This window comes from Strigops habroptila, chromosome 5 (assembly GCF_004027225.2).
Source record: "Strigops habroptila isolate Jane chromosome 5, bStrHab1.2.pri, whole genome shotgun sequence".
Lineage (NCBI taxonomy): Eukaryota > Metazoa > Chordata > Aves > Psittaciformes > Psittacidae > Strigops > Strigops habroptila.
This window is the reverse complement of record NC_044281.2, coordinates 14141467-14155454: the sequence shown is the minus strand read 5'-3', so window position 1 is coordinate 14155454 and position 13988 is coordinate 14141467. Positions and strand designations below refer to the sequence as shown.

Genomic DNA, 13988 nt, shown 5'->3' with positions numbered 1-13988 from the left:
TTGGTATTGTTTCCATTCCTGACATTAAGTTCCCAATGACTAAAATATAAGCAAAGTTAAATCTTGCTTTCTAGAAGTATTCTGTTATTTTGATTCTCTTTTCGTGATTACTTATTGCAGAATGAGCTAATGTTAGCAAAAGGGACTCCTTGGGTATGATGTGCACAGCACCTTACTTTTTAATGGAAAAGTACAAATTACAGGAGCCTGAGAATTCCTTTAAGTCAGTGTTGAGAACTAGGCCTGCAACTTATCTATGGTCTGCAAAGTTCTTGCAGACTCATGGCCATTTGAATGGAGGAGCTTGGGGCTTTAAAGGCATTGGAATATCTCAGGTGTAAGATGCCAAAGTAATTTTGACAAACCTGGAATGATTCCACTGCCAATCCACATTGTCACAAAACAAGGAACATCCTGTTGACAGGAGACTGAGCAACTTGATCTGTGCAGTCAGCCTTGCTTTCAGCAGGAGATTGAGCAGAGTGACCTTCAGAGGGTTCCTTCCAATTTTTCTGATACTGTCATTTCAAAAAATAATTCAGTGAGTAAAGAAAATTACATAATGTAGCAAAATACTTGGCTTTTCCAATAGGTATATTCTGCTGCATTTCACTCAGTGTACAACTAATGTGGACAAAAGAGACAGAAAAACTTCCTCAGATTTAACAAAAAAGGTAAAATCCTGTTCTCACTGAAGTTTACAGTGTGGGAAAAAATGCACTGACCTCATTAGAGCCAGGATTTTCTTCAGAGGGCAGGATCCTGTGTAAGGTGTAATCACTCCCTGTCACCTTTGAAATAAATGGAAGAACATTAGGACCTCAGTCTTGTATGTCCAAAGCTCATGCTCCTTATTTTATGGTATGAAAAGGCTATGTTTCATCTCCAGTTTGTCACAATCTTAAATTTTAAGGTCACTGTAGTTCTGTCTCCTTCTTAGGTTTTTCCTTCCTCTGTTTCTTTACTTACAACCCTCCAAAGGCAGCTTCCTTGGTCACTTCAGTATTACAAGGGTATGGGCTAGTTATCTAGAACAGGCAATATTTTATGTTTAGCCCCAGTGGTTTTTATTGTTGGGCTGGTTAATGCTGTTTCAAGATCTGTTGTGTTTAGCCCGACTTACGGTCTCTTACTGCCTTGAATTTGTGGCTTTGCCTTATTTCTGAGACTGTTTCTGTTCTTGTTTACAATTACAGATACTAATTATGTGGGAGATGATGTTCAAATCCAGCACAATAGAATGAGCTGGAATGAAGAAACGCTTGCATAGCTTATGGGGAAGATATTTGACAAATATGCTTCCAGCAGAATACCCTGAAAGATAATACTAAATTAGATATTGTTTGAGTCTTGATGAGTCCATATCAGATGTCCTCAATTTACTGGCAAGAGGTGGATTTTTCTTTCTTTATTTATTTATTTAGCTATGAGACTTGCCTGCCTCTAGAGTTTTCCTACGTGATGGTTGAAAAAATACGAATCAATCTTTTCCTGAGAAAAGATGCAAGTTTGAATAACATTGTTAATGTCATTACAGACCATGTGTGTCTGAAAAATGATAATGAAATAAATAAATAAATAAAAGCACTGTACTGAAATTATCTCCTCAGATATTCAAGCGAAATATACCCATTCCCATCAGTGATTATGGCTTATGAATATCTGAAGGCAGGATGTATTCAGTCCACTATTATGTAAATGAATGAAAAGACAAGATTTTAGTTACCAAAATATATTTTGCTAGCAGCTAGAAAGGAATTAAAACATTAAACCCAATGGAAATCTAAGTGACCTCCTGCAGAAATAGGCTGCTTTCCTCTAGACAACCCGTTACTCAATGTGTGTACGAATTAGGTAAATGAGAGACAAAAGCAGAAATGTTATGTAAAATCACAGTTGAAGTATTAAGATACTAAATCAGATGTAAATTGAGTAATCATTGCAGTATGTAGATCTTGGGGAGAGTCACATGAGTGGGGAAAAAAGCAGTGCAGCAGCTTTTATTCTGCTGTTCACAAGGAACAACCAAATGAGTGGAAGAATGTTTAGCATCTCAGTGATCTCAAAAGACTTAAAGGATCAAGTCCTTTTTCAGAGCATAGGTAGACCTCAAACTGAGTGTACACGCACTTGTTTACCTGCTCTTATTCTGCTCCTCTTTCTGTGAACAGAATGGAAATTATCCCAACAGACCTATGGCTCGGTTTCTGTTACACATTTTGTCTTTGCTTGTTATTCATATGTCTTCCCTGGGAACATCTCTCACTGACTTAGCCAGCATCTTGCTCATTTATGTACCTGTTTGTGCTTCCACAAAGACTGTCGCCTTCAATCTGCCATACAAGAGATGTTGCTCTATTCATGTGAAGTATAAACAAGGTCCCTTCGTGAAATGCGCTGTTTTGGTTAGCCACTGCAGTTTCTGTCCAGTGTTTGACTACTCAATAGGCACCTTATGGCTCAAATCGTGTTGTTCTTTGTGCTCTGCTCAGTACTAAGCACATGGTCAATAAAAAAACATTGCATTGCTTTTACACTTTCCCTGGAAAGTCAGAAGAAACATGATGGACCAAAGCTCATGGTGGGAGTGCAAGGGAGGAGGAGTTTATACACCTCAGGAAAGGTTATACTTTTTTGTTGTGGGCCTATTTTGGTCAATTTTCCCGATCCAAAACAGTTCTGCAGCTCTCCGAGTAAGACAGCCCACAGTCTCTCCTGGGCCAAGCTTGCCACCTGTAGTTTTTGCACTGTGGCCAGATATAGTGTCCATTGGTGCCACTGAGTTGCTTCTCACATCTCACGTTGGGCAGCAGATGCCCCATCCCTCGCTTGGGGGTGGCAGAGCATGAGGACATGCTACTTGGAGTTTGTCCTGATCCAAGGTGATGGCTTATTAGACTGTGTTTTTTCTGTGCAGAGCTCCTTTTGAGCTGATGCTGGGCTTCCAGAACTGCAGGCTGGGCTGCATCCAGTGTCTTGCTGTTTGTTCCCCATTGAAGGCAGTCTTTCCATGGCTTTTGATGACCCTGGCCGCCCTTGGGCTACTGTGCTGGTAAAATTAAGTCCTTTGTTTTAATTTTCAGAAAGGCTTAGAGGACTGGTTTTGGAAGCTTCACCGATTTCTTGTTCTCCACTTGCAACCCAGACTCCCACTCAGCTTCTGCCTGTGGACCAAGAGATGATGAGTCTCTCTTGCTGCTTTTCCTAGTGCTCCCATTTCCAAAAGCATTTCTGGGTCTGCTCCAAAAGTCACTTCTGCTCAGCTCTTCTGGAGTTTTCTTGAGGTGGTCCACATCCCTTCCTGCAGCTGCCTCACAATGTGTTTGCTACAGTCTTCTAATCCAGCTTTTGCCTGTCAGTGTCTCTGTCACTGATATCAGGCTAAAGTGTTTTACATTGTGTTTGTCACAGGTGGCGAATACATATGTGGTCATTGACAGTAGCTCAGCAGAAAGACAATAACTTGTTAAGCCACAGTAACTCAATCCTGTGTCTGAGCTGCAGCTGGAAGGAGCTGTTTGGGCTGTTAACCCCTTTATGGCTGCTGCACTCTAGCTTTGTGCATCCTTTCATGTGTTAGTACATGAAAAATCACCATATATGATTTGTGTGGAGACGTCAGGTAGAAAGATTGTTTGAAGGATAAATGAGAGCATTTCCTTGATTTATAACTCGTGGGGTGTGCTACTGAGCAGCATGTGAGGTGTAGTGAAGCATTTTCAAAATATACCACATCCCACTTCCAGCAGTACATTAGGTATATAGGATCCTGTCTTCATTTGACTTCTACAAATAGGATGTATTGGAAAATGTTACCTATAGTTTATTGAGGTTATATATTTTATCAAACTGTATTTCTTTTTCTGAAATTATTTGTTGTAGAGGAAGGTTCTAGTGATAGCTAGCAGGGATAGAGAAGATAAGGGTAGAATAGGTGTTTGCGTGCTATTGAGAGAAAGACTGGTTACAGGAGGCGAAAAAAAGGGCATTGCTTGATGCTACACTTCTGTTGCCTGTCCTCTGGCTGCTTGTGTGTAAAGGTTGTGTTTTTACAGAAACATAGCTAAGGGAAGTTGATGTAATTGTTGTGCAGTGATTTAACTGGAGAGCATGGTGTTCAGGTGGTGGAAGAGAGCAAGCAGGATTGATATGGGATACCCAAAAGGAAATATATCTAACTTCCCTTCATTCACTGTGAGTTTTTCTTTTCCCTTTCCCTCATCAGGAAGTTTGTAGAAACTTTAGTGCTACACTAAATTGTTCAGATGGTGACCTGTGCCTCTCCTCATCTCTGATTTCACTGCCAGCATTGTGGTGCTGAGTGACATTTTATCTTTTGTCACAAATTTGCACCAGTTGTTTAACCAGACCCATCCTGTGCTGTGAGCTTGGGTCTCTCTTGTTTGTTCAATAAGCTGGTTGCTGTGTTAGTTGTGTTGATTTGGAAGATTGGGGGTTTTCTTATTTTTTTTATATTATTTTTTGAGATTGGGAGTAAAGATACTGCTGTTTCAGACAGGGAGAAAAGCAGAGGGAGGTGCAGAAATGGTAAATTACTAGAGTGGGTTGTAGCAGAAGCAGCCTGCTTAGCAGGGTTGGCAGAGTGTTATATGAGTGATGTAAGGAACAGCACATTCATTTTTTGTACCTTGGTAAAGAATTCCTGGGCACCTGCTGGGATATGCTATGGAAAAGATTGCTTTAAAACTTGGTGAAAACCTGATCCTGAAATACAGTGAAGATATTTAAAACTTCACAAAAATATGTGAGGAACCTTCAAAGGTGAAAAACATAAGTGAAAGCATGGAAGGACAGGTAAATAGAAAGAAAGAAGGAAGGGAGGGAGGAAGGAAGAAAGGAAAGAAGAAAGAAAGAAGGAAGGAAAGAAGGGAGGGAGGGAGGAAGGAAGAAAGGAAAGAAGAAAGAAAGAAACCACCAGCCATCTGATAGTATGCTTCCCTATATTTGGACATTTGGATTGAAATGAAAAAGAGATCACTGAGCAGATTTTATAGATTTATGTGGAAGAGTAAAAACGAAACAAGAAATATTAATGCAATTATAATAGCTGTATTGAAAAGATGAAACATTGATCATGAAGAATTTCACATAACCTGGTATTGACTGGTCTGTGAAATATAGAACGGGAATAATTGTTCTTGAGCAGGTTCGACTTATAATAGTGACAGCAATTGAAGATTGCATTCAGAAGGAGAAGTTGAAGAAGCTAGGCTTATTCACAGGAACAAAAGAAATTTGTGGTGACCTAATTCCAGCTTTTGTTGTGCAGAATATACCAGTTATTGATAGCAGGACAAATTACTCTCACTGTCAGACTTGAAAGCAAGATTCACGTGATGCTGCTGTGCTGCACTACTGTTGCTTTCGAATAGGTTTTAAATACCTATGGGGTAGGTGATGTATTGGTCCAGAGAACGTTATGGCTCATCATTTTCTGAGAAACTGCTGTGACTCTTCTTGGGACTATGTGCCATGCCTTCTACACTACCATGTGATAAGACCATTCCTTGAAATACAGTGTCCTCCCATTTTTCTGCTTGTATCATCTCATAGGGACCTGCGTGTGCCATGAAACTGGTACCTCATATGATGTATTCCTGCACTAAATTCTGTGTTTAGGCTTTTTCAGTCACTAATTGAGGGTAAAACCCTCCACAGTTCTCAGGTTAAGAACATTTGGTGCTTTTTCAGACTTGATCTGGAAGACAGCGACAGTCTCAAAGTGCGTTATGCATTTTAGTGCAGGATAATCAGAGGCAAAGTCTACTACCAGATTGACAGTTATTTGGTGCAGGAGCTAACGGTTACTTATGTGATTATACTTTTTTTTATTATTATTATTTTCTTAAATAACAGTAATGCCTTCATTTTTATATTTCTGACGTAATCCCATGTGGGACGTGAAATATTAATTGTTCTGCAAGAGGGTTTCTCTTGAAGTGCCTGTATGTATAAAAGATGGAAAACAGCAGCATAGACCTCCCTCCCTGCTTCATTGATGTTGGAAGCCTTATTTGCAATGGAAATCCACCCCTCTCCTTGCAGTAGGACAAGTGCTTTCGGACGATGAGCTACCTGAAAAGGCTGGGTTTTACGTGAATGAACCAAGTAATAACTTTCCTCCGAATTCCTTTAAGCGAATGATGACTGTGGTTCATTCATGGACACAGGCAGACTGTCTCCCTTCACCACTCCCTGCTGCATAATCTCTCTTTTATCTCTATTCACAAACCCTTGGGAAGATTTTGCATACTTCCAGGTGCTATCCAGTTATTACTTATTTGCTAGCAATGCTTTGTGGTTTAGATAGAAATGCAAGCTGACCACTCCTTTTTAGTATCTGTTTTCGTATACATCTCAGTGTTGACTTTCTCCCCATGCCATTGTCCATTGCTTTATGAATAAAAGCATGACTTTTACCAAGGTCTATACCAATGTCACCACCAGTTTTACAAAGAATAAGTTGTATGTCCCATAGTTCTGCAAATGCCATTCAACTCTCACTATCCCAAGAAGCCATCAGCCACCTAAGCTAGTGCAATTGGCAGTAAAATCAGAGAATATGTGCCTTACTAACTAACTTCTCACATACTGACACCAGATTATGCCCTCCATAAGATTCTCCAATAAAATCTCCCTTGTGCATAGAGTCAGAATTGTGCAGAATCAAAGGCTTGTTTTGAAGTGTGCAACTTCTTCAAGACACTGCCCTACCTTGGCTGAGGTTGCATTTGAGGATAGTGCCTATCCTGAGCCAGGCTGCCGTTTCAGTTCAAAATAGGAGTGTGTGTGGTATTAAATCTGAAGCAAAAGAGAAACGGAGTGGAGGTTACAGGAGGAGGAGATGATTGTGCAGGGAAGAGAAGCTCCATGAAGAAAATAAGGGTTGTAGCTTATTTCTTCTCATCATCCTTTCATCTCTAAGAAATACTGTAGTAAATTACACTAAGGCTGTGAGTGCATTTAATTATATCTTTAAAAAAATTAAAGAAAATGAACTAGCAGGGCTGGAATCAGGACCTTGAGGAAATGTAGAAATAGTGTGTTAGGAAGATGTTATTCCCTTACATGGTCTTTATAGTAAAATATTTCACAGAATTTCTCAAGTTGGAAGACACCCATACAGATCATCAAGTCTACTTCCCTGCTTCTCAAAGGACTACCTAAAACTAAACCAACTAAGAATGTTGTCAAGATGCTGCTTGAACTCTGGCAGGCTTGGTGCCATGACCACTTCCCTGGGGAGCCTGTTCCAGTGACCGACCACCCTCTCAGTGAAGAACCTTTCCTTACTGTCCAATCTGAACGTCCCCTGACACAGCTTCTTTCTGTTTCCTTGTGTCCTGTCACTAGTCAACAGAGAAGTCATCTACACCTCCCTCTCCGCTGTCCTCCTTGAGGAAGCTGTAGGCTGCAATGTCACCCCTTGGCCTTCTCTTCGCCAAGCTGAACAAACCAAGTGACCTCACCATTCCTCCTAAGTCTTGCTTTCGAGGCCTTTCACCATCTTGGTCACTTTCCTCTGGACACACTCTAATAGTTCGATGTCCTTATATTGAGGCACTCAAAACTTCACACGGTACTCAAGGTGAGGCACACAGTACGAGGGAGGAGAAAGGTCATCTCCTTCACTGTGGGAAGACAGAATGGATAGTGGGCATCACCCCAACCATCAAGGACTGTATTGTATGCAAGGCTCATCCAGCTGTAAAGTATGGCTACATTTTAAATGTTAAAAACTAGCATCTTAAGTATGTTCTAACACAGTTAATGGAGAGGTGGAACTGGAAAGCATGTGTGATACACATTGACGTACTCAAGTTTATGGGTAGAAAGGCATGTTGTTCTCATCATTTTTGAGCCTTTTTAGTTACAAATTATTTGTAAAGTGTTAGCATTTATTTTCATAGTATCATAGAATCAACTAGTTTGGAAAAGACCTTTAAGATCATCAAGTCCAACCGTTTCCTCAGGACTGCCAAGTTCACCACTAAACCATGTCATTAAAGGCCTCGTCTACATGGTTTTTTAATATTTGCAGGGATTTTTCAGAGTGCAGTGTCCTGAGGCCATTATGCTTTACTCGGGTAACCAGGTCTGCTAGACCCTTTTTACTTATTCTCCTGTGGTACAAATTATGCTGTTCTTTCTATGCTGCTGCTGTACTTCAGATACAGTCAACAGCAAATGTTGATTTCTTCTGTCAGGCATTGTATTTCTGTATCTGTTCTGTGTTTCTTCCTCCATGCTACCTTATTTTCTGTAAATGCTATTTATTACATACTGTGGTCAGCATTCTGCCAGATCCATCTCACTGCATTTAATTACACTGTGTTGAAGAGTAGCTGAACAGAAGTTGCATTCTCGCAGAGCCTTGCTATAGTTTTTTTATTCTTCAGGATGAATGTTGAACCATTGAACATCAGCTGAGTTTGAAATTTACCTGAATATGTTTTACTATTGCAAAGAGATTACACAATGGCCCTGATTAGCAGCAACATTTTGTAATACCACTTAAAAAGCTTTATCACAGTGGAGTACTGCCAGTAATAGTCTTTAATTCACTTATATGTACCAATTCATCTCTGTCAGGTTTCTATTAATTTCTTTGCTGTTTTACTTTGTCCCTATCCCCTATATAATAAGGCATGATTTCCACATTTATGTAGCCAAAATAAAATAAAATAATTAAATCTTCACCAAATTAATTGTGATCCTTTGATTTGAGACAACTGTGCCATCTTTCCATTTACGTTCACATTTAATCCACTTTTCACAAGTTAATGTATTTAGGAGAATCTGGGTGGGTAAAGTGACGAAGGAGCAGTAACAATTTTACTGGCTAATTTAGATAAAAAGTTTCAGGATTGGGTTAGGTATATTAACTGCAAAGTGGAGGGTAAGTGTGGAATTAAAACTGTACTTGTTCATGCATACACATACTTGTGAAAAGCCACGCTATGTTCAGCATTAATGTTTTTTATTTTGTAAGCAACCTTGGTTACAAAGCTGATTGCCAGAGATAAACAACAGAATTGCTGCATGCACCATTTTGTTTTATCTGGCACCAGTTTCACAGTGTACTGGAAGATCTAAACAGTTGGGCTTGGGGTTGGTGCTCCAGATTTGTATGACGAATTGGTGTCTGTGGTTACTGTTGAACCAACTGTATATTTGTGCTTTCTTTTTCATCATTAGGATTGGTGCAAAGCATCAGGAGTTACGGCAAAAGCAACTGAGGGGTCTGAGTGATTATTCTATGGGTCCTGGAGGACCTGACATTGATGACGATGAGGTGGATCCAAATTATGCCAGAGTAAACCACTTCCGCGAGGCTTACCCAGCAGCAAGCTTCTACAGGCCATCATCACCAGCAGTAGGAGAAACCTTTGTATATCCACGTGATTCTCCTTCAACACCAATGGAGAGGGAGCATTTGGAAGGACTGTATGCAAAAATAAACAAGCAGCACTACCCACAGATTCCTGGTGACAGGTAATATTGCCATCTGGCATTGCAAACTATGATACCCTGGGGGGCGGGAGCCCGGGGCTAAGTTGGGGGGCTGTTCAGATGCCCCAAACCCCTGTATTTACTGAACAGAAAGCCATGGATTTCGTCTTCACCAAAACCATGATTTGCTGCAGCACTACCCCCAAAGCATCTGAGCAAGGCAGCAGTCAAACAGAAATCATTAAAGAAAAGTCCATATTTCACAAACAGAATGAATGAACTGACGCTAGTCCAATTCCAGCACTGCTGAGAGAGTGTTTTTTCCCTCTTTCAATCGGGAAAAGTTCTTACCCTGTAGCAAAAATAATCTCTGTTTTCAGATCCCTTTCGATTCTGCTGATCATCAAGTGCCTATTAGTAACAGGTTTTGTATGATAGCATGATATATTGCATATGTTTATGGTTCAGTTTTCCCCAGCTGTGTGGTATTACGCACTTTCATTAGGTTGTGGAAAGGACTGGGAATCATGGCATTTTTATGCAGACTGTGAAGTGTGGCTTCACAAGACTGATTGACTTTCACAGCCTTTCCAATAACCAACTGGGAAGGAAAGAGCAATTTTTAATCCTTACTGTCAAGCTTCCAGGTTGATAGCATTAAAGAAAGATGGTCAAGTTTTTCCCTGGGTTAAAAGGAAAACAGAAATTCCTTTGAGTTGATGGTGTACCCACCATTGTGATGATTTTAAAACTGGTTGTTTCTGGACTTTGGAGCTAAAAGAATGTAAGACTTCATTACTATCATGGAGTTAATAAATCCATGTTGGGTTTTTCAGACCAATCTATTAGTGTCTAGGAAAGATACACAAGTCTATGTGAAAAGAAGAGCTGACAGAGTAAGCCATGAGGGACTTGAGGAATTGTTCACGCTTTGAGTTCATATTGCAATCTGTAGTGTCTCCCCATAGCCTCAGACTGTGCTATGTGATACCACACTTGTTAATTTTGGAGAAATATGTGAGCACAGATATAGGAGTGTTTTCAGTTTGTGGCATCACAGCACTTTAAAAACATCTACTGAGTCATTGTTATAAATAGCAATAAAACACTTCTGACATAAAGCTAAGTTCGTAGCAGAGAATGGGCCAAGTATCTCTTTTTCACCTAAATACAGTATGGTAGAGATCTTCCCAAACATAATGATATTGCTAATGTTTTTCTTGCATATTTTTAACTCTTTCCCTAATGCATAAGCGTGAAGAGGGTGAAATTAGAGGTAGTGATCGCAGCTTTTTGCCATCTAACAGGTTTTGCTTTACTAGAAAAGTCTTGAGGGTATTATCACTGAATTCATACAAACATGTAACGAAGGGATCAGAAATAGAGCTCATGCTAACTCAATATACCAAGATCTGAGAATTCCCAGCATGGAGGAGTCTAAATTCAGGTTTATCTATTTTTCAAATATAAATATATACAGATGTAACTCAGTTGGAGTAAGACGTTGTAAAGGTTGCTTTGTAATTTCAGTTTTGACAGGACTTCATAGCTTTACATTTTAAAAATGCAATCTGTTTTGAAGTGAGGTCTATACATCGTTTTTCTATGCAGCAAAAAGAAATGCTCAAGTCTTTCCCTCTGGCCTCTTTTATTTGATTGCTTGTATTGTAGTTGTAACTACACTGAATGAACTCTTGACTTACTATGTGGACAAGATTGAAGTCGCAATCAGGTTTGGATTTGGTGTTGGCATCATGGATTTCAGTGTGGATTTAGTTGTAATTGCATGATAGCTCAGTGAAAAGCTAAAACCAAAACATCTAACAGGCAAGAAAAGTTACCTCATATCTGAGCCAGTGATCAGAAGTCACGCTGAGAGGCTGTTCTGTCTGTGTTGATTCTGTACTGAAAGACAAAGAGTCCACAACAACTTTGCTTTGTTGGATTTCTCAGGGTTGTAGAGGCTGTTTAACCAGATTAGGGAAAAATAGGAAATGTAGGATTCTTATTAGGCTGCCTTTGTTCTTTTTCTCAATCTTTCTTTCCTTTGTCTGAGACAAAAAGGTTATTGTTATTCACCAGCAGAAATGTGCCAAACATGAATAATTTTATGTGAATTTATGCAATGGGTTGTGAGGTCTCAGCCAGCAGTTGTTGGATGTAATGGCAACTTCAGGCAAGGAAATGTTTCTGTGCTAGAGGGAGAGTATTGAAAGAAGAAAGAGATGGGGAAAGAAAAATCCCTTGATAACATGTTAATTACAAAAACAAATCTGCTTTCAAGGGTCAAGTATGAAAACTACCTTGTCTGCCTCAAAACGATGGGAAAGGGATATAATGGATGCTTATTAGCCAAACCAAAGTTATTTTGTGTTTTCAGGGCTGAACATTTATCAACACATTTGTCATGTAATAGCTCATGCATGGTCTTGCTAACGCATACAAGCTCTCTCTCAAAGTTTTGCTATTAATTTTACTTTAGATGAATGGCTTTTACTCCCACCTCTGACTCTCAACTTGTAATATAGTGTGTGGAGGCTTGGTCAGTGCCTAAATTAAATGGGGTTTGGAGTAGAAGGGGGACTTGGGCACAGAGAGAATAGATGATTTCATTTTGGTCTGGGAATTCCAGTTATGTGTCCTTATGATGGAGAATTAAAACTCATCATTTGGAAAAAGAAGCTTTTTTTTTTTCTTCCCCCATGAAGAATGTATTAACACAGCTAATGCCTTTTAAAATTTGGAGGCCATTTTTAAAGTAAGAAGCTTAGTGGTAAGATAAGTGCTCTTCACAATTTGCAAACACGTGTCTTCCCTTTTCTCATCACCAGAATTCATGGAGGGTTCCTGGTTCATTCTTCTCAGCAGAAGAATGTTTAAACTGATAGTCTCCCTCAGTATGCAGAAAAGCAGTAGGCTGCACATGTATGAAGTCTCTTGCTTTAATCTTTATGAAGTATGTTTGCTGCCTCCACACACTGCTCCTCAGGGCACACACAGGCCTGCTTCACATTGCTGTTTGCATACTAACACCCCTTTTACCTACACTTGCATCTGGCATCTCAGGGTTTTTTTGCTTTGGGTTTTTGGGGGGTTTGCTTTGTGTCTTATTTGCAACTGTTGTGTAATGTTCTTCTGCACTGCTTCACAATTGTTGATTTTCATTCCAATGATGACTATATTCAGTGAAATAGATGTAATTTTTTGTGTATATTTTGCTGAAAGCTTTGGAATTTTTAACTAAGAGAGGTGCTATATAAATGTAAATTGTCCTTATTAATGAATATAGCGAAAGCATTAGCATGATCAATGTATTCTGTGAATGTTAAGTTAAAGAGAGTGAAAAAAAAAAAAGCTGGCAAAATCACACATTTCTTTGTAAATCAAGCATTTTTCTGTTTATTTCTAATTAGCCACAATTTTCTGTAATGCAAATGGCATCCCGAAGGATGGTGCAGCCTGCACAGCCACCTTCTGCAGCTGGGGAACTTTCAGGGTCTTTGCCTGAGACGCTGTACATTTCCCCAGCCTGCGGCAGAGGCTGGTGATCTGTGGCCCATATGTTCCTGAAACAAGTGGTAAGTCACATATCTCCAAGTTTAGTCATCAAGGCTGTACCTTGACAGTGCTAAGTTGCACCATGGCAGAGCCGAGGTGTCAGACCAAAGCCAAAAGAGCATATGCACAACACTATTATCACTTAAATGTCAGGCATGTCACATGGTGCAACCCTTTCTCACGTTTCAATAAGCAATTTCCTCTTTTTTCCTCCCTTGAACATGGTGCTGTCAAGTATATCCAAACACCCTGAGTACATCTCCAGAAAGGTTCTAGAGACTTTGCTCAACTTATTTCCTCAGCCCAAAACTATGAAACGTTTAAGGTCTGATGCCAAACTCATTGCCAAGTATAATTCTTCATTTATTTATATGTCTTGTCTTGGGGAATTTCAAAGTGCTGGTCTCACAAAAATGAATACAACTTTCCTTTGTTTAGTGAGAATAAATTCAGAGCTGTATCTTGTTGCAGTTTTAAAAAAATACTAATAAAAAACCCAACACTGTTTTATTACATAGGAGTAGAGTCCAAAGCCCCAGTCTGATTCAGCTTTCCATTTTTGGAGATGCTATGTTGGGACCCACTGTGCAAGATCTTATACTCTGCAAAGTTAATTAATTAATTGAAAAATGGATCTTCCTTATTTCAGAGCGAAAGTTTCCTTTATGGAAACTTCTACTTTTCCTGACTCTTTTATCTAGCAGCATGCAAAGTTGAAAATGGGGAAATGAAACCCATACCTCTGCACAACCCTAACTCTGCCCCTGGCATCCTGCCCTCAGAGCTGGCCAGAGTCATGAGAGTGAGGGGCAAGACGCTGAGCAATCTGCCTCTCCCTGGAAAAGATCAAAGGAAGAAGTTGCTGTGTGTGTCCTGAGAAACCAAATGGCAAATGTAAGCTATGTGTCAGCCTGAGAGGAGAGTAAAAAGGGTCTGGAGCTTTGACGTTTAGCAAA

The 13988-nt window shown here is 39.8% G+C and overlaps 1 protein-coding gene across 1 annotated transcript in view; it reads left to right on the top strand.

Moving 5' to 3' along the window:
- PARD3B (par-3 family cell polarity regulator beta) overlaps positions 1–13988 on the top strand; it is a 416125-nt gene that overhangs the window by 323605 nt on the left and 78532 nt on the right. The window contains exon 20 of the mRNA XM_030485475.1: positions 9220–9516. Within this exon, the coding sequence (XP_030341335.1) occupies positions 9220–9516 (297 nt within the window). The remainder of the gene's footprint in view (positions 1–9219; positions 9517–13988) is intronic.